We start from the raw sequence: 19324 nt of genomic DNA, 5'->3' as shown, positions 1-19324 counted from the left end.
AATGGGAGCAGTGTGAGTGTGGTAGCTGGGATTTTTACCCCCGTTTGACCCACGCATGCACAGATGCGATGCGCACTTCACTTATTATCAGAGTAGGTCTGACACAGGGTTTTATCTGTTGTCCAGTGGTGTGTGATTTCAGAACCTTTTGATTACTGTGGAGACTTTGTGGACAGTGCTGCTGTTTGTGCGACTAAACGCCAGTATATTTACGTATATTATTTACGTGCGCACACGCAGTCATTCACCATGTGGTTTGCAGCGGTCAGCACGGCAGGTTATTGGCAGACTTGATGCGTTAACGTATGAGGACAGATGAAGGAGACCAAGGGGGAGGACAACAGGAGAAAAGACAGAAAACAAACATTGAGTATAGTCTGTCAAACCTTGACTTTTGCGGACATTACAGATGTAACGTCCCATCTGTCCGTCCTCCAAACTCTCCATCTGGCCCCACCTGGAGACACAAACAGAGGAATGTTAGAAGGTGAACAAGGCTTCGCTCCTCCCAGAGGTCTCTTTGAAAGAGTAACATAAACTAAACTCAGCATGCGGGTGATATGATGTTTGCATTCATGCTGATCCAGATACAGTGCAAAAACAGCTCTGTGGCCCCATGTGTCACATACATCAGTGCACGAGGACAACGTGTTTGTTGCCTTTTCTTTTTGTCCAAGAGGCCGGCGTTGGCTGTCAGCTAGTGTTGGCTTGTCGCTTCATGGATCTGACCTGCAGCCTCAAGAAGCAGCAGCTGTGGTAAACGTGACAAAACCATTGTGCACGCTGGTTCCTGAGGCGTGTCCACTTCACGGAGGTCCCACTCAGAAACCACAGTCATGGATCACAGGTGATAAGACATATCAGGATGGAGATGTTTACGGATCGTACGTGCAGCGCGGAGCACCACACATCCTTGAAAGTGATGTCATAAAGCTAAATTTAGGCACTGTCGCAGACTGAACGGTCCCCCTTAAAAATTGGTCCGCCCTGACTTCACTGTGCATGTGTCATTTCTGTGCGTCACCGATTATCACTTTTTTCTTAAAACTGCACTCCAGTCATCATCTATCTCAGCGACATATCTGAAGCTTTTGTACAACAATCATTTCCACATAAATTCAGCATTATTTTGTCAAAAAAGACGGAGGAAGCGATCAAAGCGCCACAGCAGCACGAGCTGCTAGCTGCTGCGCTCACTGCACCTCTGATTTCAAAGCTTCAGTCGCGACTCACTGATTATCACCTCATTTCTGCTTAAAATGACCTCGTTTCTGCTTAAAACTGACTTTAGAATGACTTAAGAGGTTTTACTATGTCATCTCGTATTTAATAATCACATTATTCCCTTTGATCGCTTTGGGTGAAGAGACTCAGACTCAGATGTGCTGCTGTGGACCAATTTTTAAGGGGGGACCGTTCGGTCTGTGACACCGGCACACAGAGAACCACACTTTTAAATAAAGGGGCACTCATTGGGGAACATACCTATCCTCCAAGGCAGCTCAGGCTCTGACAGCACATAAACCCCGACCCTTCATTCATGCATACAGTCAGACCGTAAGTATTTGGACAGCAGCACCATTTTTGTAATGCCAACTTTGTACATCAAAACAATGGAGTTGAAATAAACACGATGTACTCCAGTGGAGACTTAACATGAATATCACATTAACTGTTTAGTAATTATAGCCTTTGTACCTTTACAGCCCCTTCTGTATTTAGAGGTCAGAAGTAAGTGGACATATAATATGCAAGGATTACTTTTAATAGAACATATAACTTTTTACAGTTTTCTTTAGACAAGTTAGGGGATGGAAACATGAACATTTCCAACTCACTGAATATGTTTTGGACTTCATTTACAGCAATCATCAAGAAACACAAACAGTACAGTAAGTTATATACAGTGTTGCCACTGTTACTTAGAAAAAGTAATCCAATTACTGATTACTCCTTGAAAAAGTAACTTAGTTAATTTACTGATTACTCAATTTTAAAAGTACCTAAGTTAGATTACTAGTTACTTTATTAGTTTCAGCAGCTGCCGACACCCCTCTGCCACCTCAAGATGAAAATGATAACCAGCTTTGCCAAAACTCACTTTATAGTTGCCCTTTTCTTGACTTCACTGAACATAAATACTTGTTTTTATAAAACATAAAATAAAGACATCTTACTTGGCCTCCTATTTAACTGTTGGCAGCACTGTAATGGTAAAACTTACATTAATAAACAATATAGGTTAGAAATTGTAATTATTAAATTCTTCTAACATTTTTCTAACATTTAAATTCTTTCTAAACATTTTAGTTGTTGAAATTATCATTATTATTATTAGTAGTAGTAGTATTAATATTATAAGTAGCAGTTGTAGTCGTATGAAAAATGTTTTCAAAAGTCGACCTTTAATCTCAGGGTGTTATGGGGGGGCCATGTCTCCCCCCACCCCCCACGCCCCCGTTCTGTCTGGATTCGCCCCTGATTTGCCTTCTGAGTACGAAGAATGGATAACATGTATTTATTCATCAAACGCAACCAGACTGACAGGTAAGAAAGTTTTATCTGCATTTTTTATGTCATGTCATCGTCAAAGACAAAAAGCTTTAATATTTGTTGTTAACGTGTCACGAGTCTTCAGCTGTTTTTAGCGAGGACAGTCAGAGCGGCTCAGAGTTTTGAAGAAAAAAAAGCGGAAAAACGTCTTTGTAAAGCTCAGTGCACGTGTGCTGCCATATTGCACAAAACAGCTCACATCAAACACTAAAAGGAGGTGTTACAGCAGTTGAAGCCCCGACCTCCCCCTGCTCACGGGCCAGTTATACTTGTACTGCTGCGATCGACCCACAATGCAAAAATAATAGTAACGCACAGTGACTTGGAGAAGTAACTTTAATCTGGTTACTTATTTGGAAAGATTAATGTGTTAGATTACTCGTTATTGAAAAAAGCGGTCAGATTAGAGTAACAGGTTACCAAGTCATGCGTTACTGGCATCACTGGGCACATATCTGTGTGCAGGAGGCAGTTCTCAAATACAGAGTAGCCCTGCAATAAGAGTCTGAACCATCAAGATACCCATGACAACTTTGAAGGAATTATGGGCTTCTGTATATACACAGTGTAAATGCGATCTGCTGCATCAACAGTCACACAAACGGCTCAAATCGAGGCTCGAGATTCCCATGTGCCCTTTGACAAATTAGCATGAAATTTCATGTCTTGCTTTTTAGAAATTTTTTTTTCTGTTCAACTCCACCATCAAGCTGTGTATCTTCTGATAGAGCAAACAAAAGTTACACCGTGCACATAATGTCCAATCACAACCACAGAAGCTTATAATGCCATCACAATTGTCACAGGTGTCCTTGTGGCTTCCCTCACTCGTCTCCTTCTTGCATGGTCACTGTATGTTTGAGAACTGGATGGCGCAGATTCAGTGAGTTCACGAGCAATTATGATGATCACATGTTCTCTCAAGTTGAGCGGGTTCTCTAGAGGAGGTGTAGCACCTGTGATGAACTGCTGCCATCTCCCAATGTTGTCTTATTATCCATGGGCTGGGGCAGACGTCACACCGAGCGCCCTCTGGTGGTCATTTCTGGCCGATGAAAACATTGCCAAGCTCAATACAAATGCATGTAATTTCATCACTTTTCAAAGGGGTCAGACTCGTCAATAAAGTCAATTTAATGTACAATGGTTCATTTCAGGGCAGCTGGTGAATAAATTTCATCGGTCCAGGCAGTGAGAGCCTTCAGTTGGCTGTTACAAGCAAGTTAGAGACAAAACACAACCAGCTGATTTCAACAGACAATCAATGTAGCCCAAGCGTGTTTTCATCGGGAGGCCAGTCGCAAAAGTATGAATTCTCGGAAGCGACGTGTATCCGCCCCAACCCATACTTCAGAAGGTGTGTTTACATTGTGCCCTAAACTGGAACTCTGCTGAAACAGACTGCGAGACGGCGCGACATTCACAACTGCGAAACAGCAAATTAAAGCTGTTGCATATTTTGACCAGTGGTGGGCACACTTCCAATAATCCGATAACAGATAATTATCGAAGATAATGTTTTCATTATCGGATTATCTTTTTAGATAAATTTAAAAACCATCATCGGACTAATTATCTTCCGATGAATTACCGTCCGATAACTTTTAGACCGATAACGTACTAAACTAAGATGAACAGTGAGAAACATTTTTAAAACTGTTAAAGCTGTTGAGACCTACCTGTTAAAAGTTTCCTAATAAACATGTTGTTCTATCCTCTGCAATCAGACACCACTCTATCATCTGTAAGCAAAGGAGAACTGGTGACCAAAAAAAAAAAGTCATTTCCTTTAACACAATATAATCGCAATGTCACCAAGTCATCCAGAGGCATACATGTTTAACTTATGGTTCAAATTTTAACCACTCATTTTAGACAAGTTATTTAAAATTATTGTCATGTCTGAAGTTTATAAAGTGAAAATATCAGATATAGGTTTTTGTTTTAAAGTAATGTGCTAATTTTTAAGGTTTTGTGAGCACATGCTGTGCCAGGCAGCAATGCATTATGGGTAGCATAAGGTAATCTCAGACGTTCATGACAGGACAAATGCATTTCAGACACACTGTTCAGGGTCCACAGATAACAGCATTAAACTCTAGTGCCTAAAACTCTCGTGAATATATTCTCTGGGTTTATAGACGTTAGTGTATTTGCGTTTGTTAAATTCCACGCATCTTAAATGTAGCAGACACGGATTATCTGGAATTTTGTTTGACATTTTTTCAAGGCCGCTACTGCCATCTACTGGCCAGGAGTGTTCATGGCAGTATTAAACGTCTGGGTATATGGCTGCTCTCAAAGTGTTGGTATTGTCCATTGTCCAGGCGCTTTTTGTGTACATATATTTGTTAACTTTGTATTCTAAAACTACGGTTAGAAGTAATTCCGACTCCTTATCAGTCCACATGAACGAGGTTGGCACCATGTTTTTAGTTTTTGTGGAAGTGGCGACAAGAGAATAAGGATCCTGATTGGATAGAATTTTAATCAGTACTGCCACCCAATGGTTTGGCAGACTAATTACAACACATTTATACGGTTCGATGTGGATGGATTTTTTTTTAAACGACATAGTGTGGATGAAGTTTTTTTCCCCAAACTGAAAGGGTAAGATATTCGGTTTTACAAATACCCGACAACGTGTGTACATGGCCTTATGTCTGTGAAAGGCACTATATAAATAAATTTACTTACTTACTTCTAATATTGAGTGCACGTTTTACATCATCATAAAAGTTTTAAAACATGCAATTGCGATGACACTTCCAGGGCTCTGTAAAAATGCCTGTTTTTACAAATAAAAATGGAATATTTTACAAAAGCACATTTATCTTTAAACCAACACATGACACACGTCACATTAACGTGTTGGTTTACATAATGGATTACTGAACCAATCACTGTTTAGCACTTTTACCCAGAATGCTTTGCGGTCTGTGTTTGTTACAAAACCTCAGAATTAGTGCCTTATTCAACATTAAAAGATATATGTTATATTTTAACTTTGTACAAATGACAGAATTGACATTAATGGAGTTATTCTATCAGTATTTTCAAAAAACCATAAGTTAGTATGACTTTATTTTTCAAGACCTCCGCCTGACCGGAGTGTTGAAATTGATAGAGAGCTGACCTTATGGCTGCTTTCAGTGTGCCTCTGTGGTGGGAGCGCTGTTGTAAACAAGAGCTTCCAACAGGGGCAGAATGTTGAAAGAAAAAATGATTATGATTAGTAAAGCGTTGATTACGTGGGTGCTCTCAGGATTTGTCTGTGCTGCTTCCTGCAGGGGGCAGCATGGTCTAACATTAATTGCTTTTTCTTCAGGTCATTTACCGCTTTTGATGCTTTCAAAAGCGGTCATGTTAAAAATCAATTTCAGCTCTTTAGTAACTGCAAATGTCCCATAGACAACACCGGAATTTATTGGTTATCGATTATCTGTAACTCCGATACATTTTTGGGTGGTTTATCGGTTTATCTTTATCAAAGATAACTTTTCAGTTATCTTATTATCTGTTATCGAAGTTAATTTTTTGGTCATCTGTGCCCACCACTGATTTTGACAAATGCCAAATGTTGATGGTTAAAATGAACCCTTATTTGAAAACAAGCCTGGTATGAAATGGGTACCATGACAGATTGATAAAGTTCAGGATGAAGGGGCGGGGCCATGAGATTTAAAAATAAGTGCATAGAATAATAACAAAATAGAGCATGTTAAAAGAACCGATTTTCATCTGCAAAAAGACTGAAAAAAGTGAACCATCAGTGGTATACCTGCTTGCTCCAGTTAAGGGTCACAGGGGTCATAAGGTGAGAGATAGGGTACACCCTGGACAGGCCATCATTGTGTCGCAGAGGGTAGCATCACACTAGCCCTAAGGTCCACTAGTCCTGGTATTAAGGAGAGCATGTTGAAGTTGTTTTTACATTTATGGTAGACTACAGTAGTGTTCAGAATAATAGTAGTGCTATGTGACTAAAAAGATTAATCCAGGTTTTGAGTATATTTCTTATTGTTACATGGGAAACAAGGTACGAGTAGATTCAGTAGATTCTCACAAATCCAACTAGACCAAGCATTCATGATATGCACACTCTTAAGGCTATGAAATTGGGCTATTAGTAAAAAAAAAAAAAAAAAGTAGAAAAGTGGGTGTTCACAATAACAGTAGTGTGGCATTCAGTCAGTGAGTTCGTCAATTTTGTGGAACAAACAGGTGTGAATCAGGTGTCCCCTGTTTAAGGATGAAGCCAGCACCTGTTGAACATGCTTTTCTCTTTGAAAGCCTGAGGAAAATGGGACATTCAAGACATTGTTCAGAAGAACAGCGTAGTTTGATTAAAAAGTTGATTGGAGAGGGGAAAACTTATACACAGGTGTAAAAAAATATAGGCTGTTCATCTACAATGATCTCCAATGCTTTACAATGGACAAAAAAACCAGAGACGCGTGGAAGAGAATGGAAAACAACCATCAAAATGGATAGAAGAATAACCAGAATGGCAAAGGCTCACCCATTGATCAGCTCCAGGATGATCAAAGACAGTCTGGATTTACCTGTAAGTGCTGTGACAGTTAGAAGATGCCTGTGTGAAGCTAATTTATTTGCAAGAATCCCCCGCAAAATCCCTCTGTTAAATAAATGCCATGTGCAGAAGAGGTTACAATTTGCCAAAGAACACATCAACTGGCCTAAAACGAAATGGAGGAATATTTTATGGACTGTTCTTTTTGGGTCCAAGGGCCGCAGACAGTTTGTGAGATGACCCCCGAACTCTGAATTCAAGCCACAGTTCACAGTGAAGACAGTGAAGCATGGTGGTGCAAGCATCATGATATGGGCATGTTTCTCCTACTATGGTGTTGGGCCTATATATCGCATACCAGGTATCATGGATCAGTTTGGATATGTCAAAATACTTGAAGAGGTCATGTTGCCTTATGCTGAAGAGGACATGCCCTTGAAATGGGTGTTTCAACAAGACAATGACCCCAAGCACACTAGTAAATGAGCAAAATCCTGGTTCCAAACCAACAAAATTAATGCCTCGCAGATGTGAAGAAATCATGAAAAACTGTTGTTATACAACTAAATACTAGTTTAGTGATTCACAGGATTGCTAAAAAAGCAGTTTAAACATAACAGTTTTGAGTTCGTAGCGTCAACAGCAGATGCTACTATTATTGTGAACAATAGCCCAATTTCATAGCCTTAAGAGTGTGCATATCATGAATGCTTGGTCTTGTTGGATTTGTGAGAATCTACTGAATCTACTGGTACCTTGTTTCCCATGTAACAATAAGAAATATACTCAAAACCTGGATTAATCTTTTTAGTCACATAGCACTACTATTATTCTGAACACTATTGTAGATGTTGCACTAAAGTAGGTTAAGTAATGTCACAGAAGTGTGACAATTAAAAAAAAAAGCATTTAATTATGGTGAATTAGCATTATGATGGATGTCAACAGAATATGTTTTGTTTGTGCAAATTGAACAAAACTGGATCTGGTTTGTTAGCTATTTGAAAGTATTACATTTGTTCGTGAACTTTAAAATCAGTTTGGGGTTGTAATATACACCATCAAATAATATAAAGGAGGTTAGGACTAGTGGACCCTCCTCGTCGCAGGGCCACATATAGACAGACACATTCATACTGACACGTATTCCTATGGTCAGTTGAGATTTTCCAATCCACCTAACCTGCCTGTCTTTGGAAGTGGGAGGAAGCCGCAAGAACCCAGGAAGAACACGCAAATTCCAAACAGAAAGGACCAGGTGGGAAGCGACCCCAGGATCTTTCTTGTGGGAGGCAACAGTGCTAACCACTGAGCCACGTGCTGGCTGAATTTTCAATTCACTACTTCAAACTGCGCACACTGAAGGGTAACAGGAAGCCGCCTATTAGCCCAGGATATGATTAGAAGCAAATCCCATTCCAGAATGAAGCCAACAAACATCTCAGCAATGCACAGGTCCTGATGAGGCCTGTTGACAAGTTCGTAATTGTTCCAGCTCCGGTGAGTCCGTCAACAAAATGGGACACAGAGTGCAGTTACGGAGGGCACAGGGAGCGTAATTCAGACACAATACACAAAAACATTTCAATCACAAACCCAGTTTAGGTCGACTCGCCCGCTGAGAGCCGCACAGGCCTCAGTCTGCAGATGCTCTGTGGGTCTCTGAAGAGGTGCCAGACTGATTCCCTAATGCCACAGCTGGGAGTGTTTTACCGCTTTTACCTCAGCAAGCCGGGAGCCTACATGGACCCGTCTGCTGGTTCATTTCAGCTCCAGCGCTCTGGAGCTGTTTACAGCTCGACGCCTCCGGCCTTTCAGGTCTGAAGGGTGCAGAAAGGAAGGACAGATGCAGAAGGACGCTGGCCCAGACCTCCAGATCACCACCGGACTACCAGAGGTGTACCTCAGAATCAGACACGTGCACCCATGTGCCTGAAAGCCAAGCGTGCGTTTGTTATCCGATGAAAGCCTTTGGTGCGTTCCTCAGCACAGACGGACTTCCTGTCACCTTCCATTCGCTACGCGGCTCCTTTGCACTGCCACAGTTGTCCAGTTAGTTAAGCGAATAATCAGCATTTTTTTGCCACCACCAAATAACATCTGACATGTCGGGAGCTGACAGAAGCTGCCATCAGCTCAGGTTTATTGTTTGTAGATGTGGGAGCATGGAGTGTCCACAGAAGACGTCCCACTGTGTCCCTGCAGCCAAACTCGAAGAGGTGCAACGACAACATACAGTTATAGAGAAACCTGAAAAAACAAACGTGTGAAAACTGTCCAGGAGCGCCAGTAAACACAACCTAAGTAACACAGTGTTAACTATGGACACACAAAACTCTTAGTGCTGAATATACACACACAAGCCAGTTTATTAGGTACACCTGTTCAACTGCTTATGAACAGAAATATCCAACCAACATGTGGCAGAAATTTAGTGCATCTAGGAATGTTGACATGGTCAAGAGGATTTGTAGACGTTCAAACCAAGCATCCGAATGCAGAAGAAATGGGAGGTGATGAATGTAGAGATTTTAACTATGAGTTTGATCCCTGCCAGATTGGAAAACTACTAAGGTCCCTCAGATGAGGTCATCAGTTCCCAAGTTGCTCCTGGTGTGCATTCGAGTGCTGTGCATGGCAGCATGTTGATGTCATTGTGTGAGTGAATGAGTGAATGCGAGGCATAATTGTAATGCGCTTCGAGCGTCTGCTTCAGACGGAAAAGTGCAAGAAACGCAGTCTGTTTAAAGGTGATTTAGGAACCTTTGCATGGTTGTTGGTGGCAGACAGGGTGGTTTGACATTTTCACTGCTGATCTACTGCTACCACTTCATGCATCTACCATAAGGTCTACAAAGAATGGTCCAAAAAAGAAAAAACATCCTGTGAGTGAGAGGGGAAGTTCCCACTAGTCCTAGGCTCCACTAGTCCTTGTTAGGGTGAACTTTAAAATCAGTTTGGGGTTGTCAATATACACCATCAAATAATATAAAGAGGTTAGAACCAGTGGACTCTAGAACTCGTGCACCCTAGCCAAGTTACAGTTCTCAGCACAGCAATGCCTTGTTGATGGTAGAAAGGTCCCAGAAACTCAAATATCCTCATAACCAAAGTACGTAGAAGAGCATCTGTGAGCACATGAGGTGCAGCTTCTTGTCAGCTAAAAACAGCAAACTGAGGCTATAGAACACAAGGATCACCAAAACTGGACAATGGAAGATTGGACAAATGCTGCCTGGTGTGATGAATGAACCATTAAGATGGATGCCAACTGGCATAAAACAAGAAGGAAAATGAATGAGGAAAAAAAGCATCCTTTATCTTAGAGAACAAGTGAATTTAATCCTCAATGCTCTCAACATGAAAAATTACACTTTGGAATAAAAACAAAGGAACAAAGGCCTTTACACTACTCATCACAACACTTGTTTTGACCGTGTAAGACAACAAGAACAGCAATGTCAGGTCAGCTAGGCTGCACGTTTATCTCACCTATGATTGTCCATGCAATGGTGATAGTAGGTAGTGTACTTGAGTTCTTCGTGCCTCATACAATAATTAATTAACCCGTTAGCTTCTGTTTACTAACAGTGTTTGCACTGTAAATATTGTGGCAAGAATTCAAACAGTTAATTACATTGCATGTTTACCTCCCCTACAACTGTCTGTTCAATGGTGAGAATAGGCACTCTTCATATGGTGTGTTGTCATTCTGTGACGTTTCATTGAAATCCACTCACCATTTCAGTAGTAGTGGTGTTTAAAGTCCTCATGAACATAAGATGAACAGACAGGAAAATGCTTATGTACCCCCAAAATGTTTGTTTACAGAGGGTATAAACATACATACCCACAAATATTTCAATGATGTTCTAGTCAAGAGACTGAGAAGGTCAAAAAGCTCAAAATCAACGGTAGCACCAAATTAGAACAAAAGTCACACCAAGGTACAATACAAGAGCAAGGTATAACCATACCCACCCCAAGAGTAAACACATTGGTGACACTGATAAGTAAAACGTTCCTCTGTGTTTTCTGATCATAGGAAGAAATCTCAAGCAGACCAAACTCAGTAGGGTGTCGTGATGTAGTCGGGTCCACCTCCCCCAAGGCCAAGGCCGAGTCCCAGTCACACCACCTCCAGCCCGAGGCCAAAGCATCCAAGGCCGAGGATTATACAAAGGCATATAAAAACACCCCCCCCTCCCCCCCAAACTAAAGGAGTACTATTGAATGTTTGACAACTGCATAACCATAAAAATAAAATGGACAGAAACTAGTTTTGGTAGGTTCAGTGATTAGTCTTCCTGTCAAAGCAAAAAAAAAAAATAAAATAAAATAAAATAAAATAATAAAACAAGTGAGGTAACTTAAAGGATTCAGACAGCTCTCAAAGAAAATTAACTGAATTTGATAGATGCCTCAAACCAACATGGTGCATTACCACCACCAGCTGTCTGGGTGTGGAGTATCAATGGAGTTAGATGTATGCTATGTTAATGAGGAAATGGAGAGATAAGGGAGGAAAGGAGCAAGACAAAAAGGTGGAGAGCAATTACACTGTACTATATCCTGTGGAATAAATTTGTTCTCTTTAAATATGCAGTTACGTGCCTCCAAGCTGGTGGTGTAAAGAGCCCTGATCCCACCAAATAATGAATAATACAATAACATGCTTTTGGAGGGCGGTATGCATTTTCAAGAGGCTCGACGTCCATGCCCATTCGCCCAAAATGACAGGTATTCACCCTCGTCTAACTCTGGCGAATAGCTGTCATTCCTGGCGACGGCATGGACGGAGGGACTCAGAAAAATGCATACCGCACGACAACAGCATGTTATTTGCATTATTATCACTTTACTGAAATACACAACACGTAATGCGTACATAAAAAGTTGGCTCAACTTTTGTTGTGTCGGCTGGTGTGCACTGCTCTCCAAGTTCAGCAGTGCGTCCTGATTAAGCTGGCTGCTTTGGGTGCTGTTCATTGTCGTACTATCCGTGAGAAAATCATCCGGAATATCCATATTGGGACCAACACACACTTCTTCCCTTTTTATCTTTTCCTCTGCGGACAGTTTTTTTTTCTTCTGCGGACAGTTCTTGGGCTGCGCGCTATGACGTCATTTGTTTATGCACAGCAGGCTGATATAGCAAGATAGTGTCAACGTAAATCTATGATACCGGCCCAGCAATGCCCCGGTAAAGTGATAATAATGATGAATAATGAGCCACGCAACATGTTTTTTTTTTTTGCTATGAGAGGATTTATTCAGCTATCGTGGGAGAATAGTGGCTCTGAGATGCTCTTAGAGGCAGAATATTGGGTTAACGAGGATCCTCTGAGCGTGGTGTTAATTTCAAGATGTTCAAAATTTAGCAACAACAGCGTGGGACAGTTTGTTTACGAGTTACTACAAGGACAAACAAGGATTGTAGAGGCATGTGTGTGGTGAGGTCGAGGCTGCTAAAAGCTCATTATCCGAGCACCTGGTAGCTCCGAGGGATCATAGAGGCTATTTTTGGAGCGGCTGCCCTCTTGCGCACACAATTCCAGCTGCTCTGTGAGCTGGACGCTGTATATAAAATAATTGTTTTGTAGCGGATGAATCATTTTCTGCCAGAGCTTGGACGTTGAAAACACCTCTAATCACGTCGGCATTCACAGAGGACTGTTTCATCTGGATGCTTTTTTCCTCTTTCCTGCTCCATGACAATCGTATTTTGGAACAGCTTAAAGGTAACTATTTTTAATGTTTTTATAGCTTGGTAAAACAGTTGCATGTTCATTCCTAGCTGTAAAAGTATGTTTATGATAGATTTAATATCTTGTTAATGGATCAGAGGAGCTCCACTGTGTGTGTGCACTGACACAATGACTCGTGCTCAAAAAACTTAAAAGTTGGATCAGTGTAAAAGTGGCTGTGTGTTTAAAGCCACTAAAGAAATAACGCTTGTGAAGCCGGGGGAGAAGCGCAAAACGAGAGCGTACAAAAAAGCGATTTTGTAGACATAACACAAAGTTAAAAGTTATATCACAGTGACTGTAAGCTATGGAAGAAATAAAGAAATAATAATTTTTTTTTTTTTTTTGAAGTGATCCACAGTTGCAGCAGCGCGCACTCACTCAGTGCAGCGTCTTTTTTTGGACTGCGTTTAAAAAATATCTTGAATGGATGCTGTGAAGTGAAAACCCACACTTTAGCAGGACCAAGTGTGGAAGGGCTGGAGGTTTGGACCAAACTCATGCCTAAACATGCACCAGCATCGCATTATCATAGCGCTACATGAATCATATGTGGCGACACGGGCAACTTGAGGCTGGACGGGTTCAAATGACAGGTCAGTCGTGGCTCACTAGAGGCTGATACCTGGCACATGCGAGGTACAGAGAGGCACATAGAGGCACCTTAGTAGTGGCTACGTGACGGCTTAAAACATGGATCATTCTTCAAATAATCGCTGACACAGCCATGCGTAGCTCATTATTCATGGCTTATTATTCGGTGGGACCGAGGTTAAGGTAGAAAAAGAAACTGAAGTTGATGACAAACACCCCTAGTTCATAATGGCATGCTCCTCTTGTGAGTTATGACCAGAGTCTTTGGTTATGATGATCTCCTTGTGGAACGTTCCACACACATTAAGTGGCTAAGTTCCTTACATTAGCATACATTCTCTCACAGGCCCATCTTTTTTGCACCAACCAAGGGAATATTTGCCACCATTCCGAAATTTCTTTCAAGTATAAATGTGAAACTAGTTGAAACTTCCAGTGATTTTGTTCAACATATTACATGAATGTCTTTAAAACACCCCTGTAGCCATGTCATGGTATCTTCCAACCTTGAGCTGGTTAAGACCAGCCATGTGACTGTGCATGCACAGGCCATCATATGCATAAAGTTACATAATGGGGGTGATGGTGCACTTTTGTTTTTGTTGTTGGCAAATAAATAATGTAAAAAAAACGAGACAAAATGAGTGGTCTCAAACCAGATTCTGCTTATTCTTCAAGGCCGCACAATACTGAGGCCAAGACATCAAAAAATTGGCTTCGAGGCCGGCCTCAACATCTCCAACACTGGTAAGGTGACCATCTGCTTTGGTCACATGAACAAAACAGAACAAATACATGCAGTGACAGAAATGCTGGAACTAAGCTACAACACACATATCCAGTGTTCACAATGACAGATATTTGAAAAGAAAAGCAGGAGGTGGGAAGCAGGAGGCAGGGACACCAGAATTAGCTGTGCTGAAGGGGCTGCAGATGTTACTGTAGTGCCTGTGGGCCTGTTCATAGTTACTTGTTAATGTTTTCTTTTGCTGTGGGCATGCGTGTGATGAAGTTGTCGCTCTTTGTTCCATTAGTCAATTGACTTCAGATGCGGGATAAACCTGTGCTTCGGTTGAAACTGTCCATATTTTAATATGGTACTGGTTTAAATTGTTGTTGCCAATGCAAAAAAAACAAAAAAAATTTTTTTTAAATGAATTGTCGACCACACCCATACTGTCCTTTCTCAGCAGTCTTTCAACTCAGTGAGAGGTCCTGCATCACTGCCAGGAGTTGGAGGCGTATCGTCCCACTAAAATGGACAGCAAATGGACTCCCCTCCAGATGAGTTCAGTGTGTTTCTTGAAGTATTTGATACTGGAGTTGAAGGGATGGAGCCACCCTCTTTTCAGCTTCACTTTCATGACTGCATGACTTTCGCATGAAGAATTTGTTCGAATCGATTCTCTATCAGTGCAAAGTTGTTTCTTGCGCCACTGGCTTCCAGAGTACTGTTGTGTGGGCCGCTGAAGAGGAGGTACTGCTGGCCCACCACCACAAGATGGCGCCCTGCTTGAAGTGCGGGCTTCAAGCACGAGAGGGCGTCGGAGCGACCGGGAGTGACAGCTGTCACTCATCATCCGTACCAGCTGTCACTCATCCACTACTCAACACCATCACCATAAAGGCCGGACTGCAACTCCACCTCCCCGCCGAGAAATCAGCTACCTTGGAGGTAATTTTCTCTGCTGACTTAAAACATCGAGTAATAATCTGAACTTCTTTGCAGCCGTTTTCCTGTGGTGTTTTCCTTATCTGTGGGATTGGCGTTTGGTGTGATCAGCGACGACTTCGCTTCACACCCCAACCAGATAAGTGATTAGACAGGAGCTGCACGAGTGTGTGATTGGAGGTGGAGGTGCTCCCTCCCAAAAGAACACAGACTGTGGGATTACTGAGTGTGCGAACTCACACTCACCTGTGCTGTTTCTGTTCTCTGCCAGCAGTACCAGGTCTGACAGCTGAAGACGGTGACCACCTGGGGACCCAGGACTTGGCGGCTCTGGTGTTCTTCAGGTCCGTTGGCGGTGAGGGCCGTGTGGGATCCGGCTCGGTTCTGGACGGGCGTCTCCTATCCTCAAGCCTGCCCACACGTCACCCAACGTGTAATTGACTGTAGTCCCAAACTGATTGTTGTCTGTATTCCGTTGTGCACAATTTGCAACATTAAATTGTTACTGTTTGGCTTATCCATTGCCCGTTCTTTTACGCCCCCTGTTGTGGGTCCGTGTTCCTACACTTTCACAACAAGTACAGCCAAGCACGGCAGATCCACCTCCACATTTAATAGTTAAACATCATGTGTATTTTTTTGGACACAAAAAGCTGAGCATCATCAGCGTAACATTTAAACGTCATGATCTGAGAGGAGCTTTACTTTACTTAAAGCTACCGTTTTAAAGGTCTACTACGGTGAAAGGAAATGGATCTGTATTTCTGCAGTAGTGACGTAGGTGAGGAGTTAGGAGCAGATAGGATTAACCACCAGCACTAACTACTGCCACTGGCTTAAAATTAATGAATTAATATAAGATAACAAAAATTCTAGCTCGACTTATTGCTTTAAAAAAGAACATTTTACCTGGATTAATATTAGTTGATATGGCTGATTTAAAAGCTGATTTGGCTATTAAAAAAATCATATAAAGAAAAAAAAAATCTAAATAATTGAAAATACATGTAACTGTTGGGGAAAGTGTAGTGACACGGACCCACAACAGGGGGCGCAAATGAACGGTCAATAGATGAGCCAAAAGGTAACAATTTAATGTTGTGAATGTGCACAACGATGATACAGACAATCACAGAATCTGACAGCAGTCAATACACCAAGGTGACGTGTGGGCAGGCTTGAGGATAGAAGACGTCTGTCCTGATAAGAGCCGGAACCACACGATTTCCACCGCCACAGAACCCGGAGAATACTGGAGCCGCCAAGTCCCGAATTCCCAGGTGATCACCGTCCCCGACTGTCGGATCTGGTACTGCTGGCGAGGAGTACAAATAGTGAGATGTGGGTGTGTGCACACCCAGTAATAAAAACAGTCAGAAGGTGGAAAGTCACCTCCACCTCTAATCACACACACGTGCAGCTCCTGTTAACCACTTATCTGGTTGGGGGGTGAAGTGAAGCCGTCGCTGATCACACCAAAGGCCAATCCCACAGATAAGGAAACACTTACAGGAAAACGGCTGCAAAGAAGTTCAGACTGTTAGTCAATGTTTTCAGTTTAGCAGAGAATTACCTTCACAGGTAGGTGATATCTCGGCAGCGAGGTGGAGATGACATCCGGCTTTTATGGAGTGATGAAATGATGTGTGACAGCTGTCATGAGTTGATGTGTGACAGCTGTCACTCCCGGCTGTGTCCGTGGCGGCAGCGCTCTCTTGTGCCTGAAGCCCGCACTTCAGGCAGGGCGCCCTCTGGTGGTGGGCCAGCAGTACCTCCTCTTCTGGCGGCCCACACAACAGTAACCCTGTCAAGTGTAAAAACTAAAAAAAAAAAATCTCTCTCTCTCTCTCTCTCTCTCTCTCCAAAAAAATTAATTGTTAAATCTTCTTACATGTACCTTATGTAGTAAGACCTAGAGGAAACTTCACCATATGTCATTATGGAGCTGCTAGCTATACCGCCTACTCAAGCTAACGCGTACGCACAAAGAACAGAACTACTTCCGGTTGCAGTAGCGCAGCTTAAAACCGTTGTTGCTTAAACTAACTTAACCAAACTGCAGGGTACAAAATCTTTCACTGCAGAAGACACACTATGAGTTCACTAAATATATTGTGTGACCAGCTACAGCGCGTATGCGCACACACACACACACACACACACACACACACACACACACACACACACACACACTTTACTTTCCAGTTTTCATCTCCACCTGTTAGAAGCAGAGTGAAGAAAGTGTAACATGATATTGACCTCGCGGCTGTAAATGATACCACACTTCTCCGTTCACTACTTACAAAGGTGTCAATCAATTTTTTATTATTATTTATTATTACCGCGTCCAGCAGACGGTGTGCAGAAAGGAAGCAGGAAGACTGAACAAAAACGTTTTTCTGCTTAGTGATCTGTGTGCCAACTGTATACAGTTACATCCTCAGACCTGAACCGCCATAACCCTCTCAGCTAGTCAACAGCGAACTCGGAGCACTCGCTCTCAAAGCCAAACTTCTGATAACGGCCTCCCATTAGGCACACACTGCTCTCTGTGGAGCGCACAAAATGTTCTGACCTTCAGACTCAACCTGTCACTACCACAGCGCCTGATTGCGGGTGCTAGGAGAAAAAAAGGGTGCCGGTTCAATAAAAGACACCTGTAGTGTAAGAAGAGATGCAGAACAGCAAGAGAGCCGTCTGATGGCTACCAGACAGTGAGGAACCTGCAGAGGTCCAACTGCAGCTCTGCTTCCACATCCACTGCGGTAAGTAAAGACGTTTTTAACGTCTCTTAGCTTGTAGCATGTTACAGTTGGCTGTGTAGAACTGAGTATGTCATGGTTATGTCAAATAGTGTTCACATGCTCACATTTTATGGTTCATAAGGGTTTTTTTTATCATTATAAAAAATTAATGCTGCAAGTTCATAATGTTTGTGGCATTCTGTACAGAAAGTTATCTGGAAAAAAGCAAGAGATACTTGGAGTAGCAGACATCCCGCCAACACGCATGGCAAAAATCAGAATCACGATTATTTTGGCGAATACTGAAAGACTGATCATTTAACAATTGCTCATGGACTTTAGAAACATCCTGCATTCATGAAAGTAATACAGCAAGACCAGTGTGAGCTGGCAGGACGAATGACGCCTGAACATGCCTCCATCTCAAAGCCAAGTAACTAAGACCACCATTTTGGCTCAATACCCACGGCACCATGAGTAGAGCTAAAGTCACCAAGCTGTGGATACCTGCTAATGGGCCACACTGAAATACAAAATGGATGAAATGGGTACTGGTAATCATGAAATGGGGGTAAAATGTAATGAAATAGAGCAGATTGAACCAGACTGACTCCAAATAATTACTTTTATTTAACTGACAGGTGTGCTTGTCAGTTAAATAATAAGAGATGAAAATAAGAGAGAAATAAGAGATGAAACTTCAGTCAATGGGTCAGTCTGCTCCATGTCACCCCCATTTCATTATCAGTCCCATTTTGCTTAAAAATAATTAAATAAAAGTAATTAACCGAATCATATTTAATCATATTTGTTGTTAGTCTGGGTCAGTCTGCTCCATTTTGTTACATTTTACCCCCGTTTCATTATTATCAGTCTGCTTTTCACTCAATTTCGCTTAAAAATAATTGAATAAAAGTAATTAACCGAATCATATTTAATCATATTTGGAGTTAGTCTGGGTCAGTCTGCTCCATTTTGTTACATTTTACCCCCGTTTCATTATTATCAGTCTGCTTTTCACTCAATTTCGCTTAAAAATAATTGAATAAAAGTAATTAAGTGAATCATATTTAACCATATTTGGAGTCAATCTGGGTCAGTCTGCTCCATTTTGTTACTTTTTACCCCCATTTCATGATTATTAGGCTCCATTTCACCCCATTTCACTAAATTTCATCCATTTTGTATTTTAGTATTGCCGCCTACTAATTAGTGCTAACTTTGCTAGCATATTAAAATTTTGCCCAAAATCCAACTCCAACATCTTAGATGGTCCAATACTACAATTAAGCACAGAGTAAGCTATATTATCTCAGATACTTGTAATAAAATGCTTAGAAAGGATAAACACAATGGAGTCCACAGTAGCTAGCGGAGGGTGTTAGTTGGATTGATTTATCACACATGGCAAAGAGAGAACAACAATGCACAAATATAAGGCAGCAAAACAGTTGTCTTACATCACTTCAATTATTTCCTA

General features: G+C 41.7%; 1 protein-coding gene across 1 annotated transcript in view; it reads right to left on the bottom strand.

Annotated features, from left to right (window-relative positions):
- The window catches only part of LOC117521084 (glial cell line-derived neurotrophic factor-like), an 89671-nt gene that overhangs the window by 9386 nt on the left and 60961 nt on the right, over positions 1-19324 (bottom strand). Inside the window, exon 2 of the mRNA XM_034182405.1 lies at positions 387-457. Within this exon, the coding sequence (XP_034038296.1) occupies positions 387-457 (71 nt within the window). The remainder of the gene's footprint in view (positions 1-386; positions 458-19324) is intronic.

Source organism: Thalassophryne amazonica, chromosome 12 (assembly GCF_902500255.1).
Source record: "Thalassophryne amazonica chromosome 12, fThaAma1.1, whole genome shotgun sequence".
Lineage (NCBI taxonomy): Eukaryota > Metazoa > Chordata > Actinopteri > Batrachoidiformes > Batrachoididae > Thalassophryne > Thalassophryne amazonica.
The sequence above is the reverse complement of the archived record's forward strand: the minus strand, read 5'-3'. Positions and strand labels throughout refer to the sequence as shown.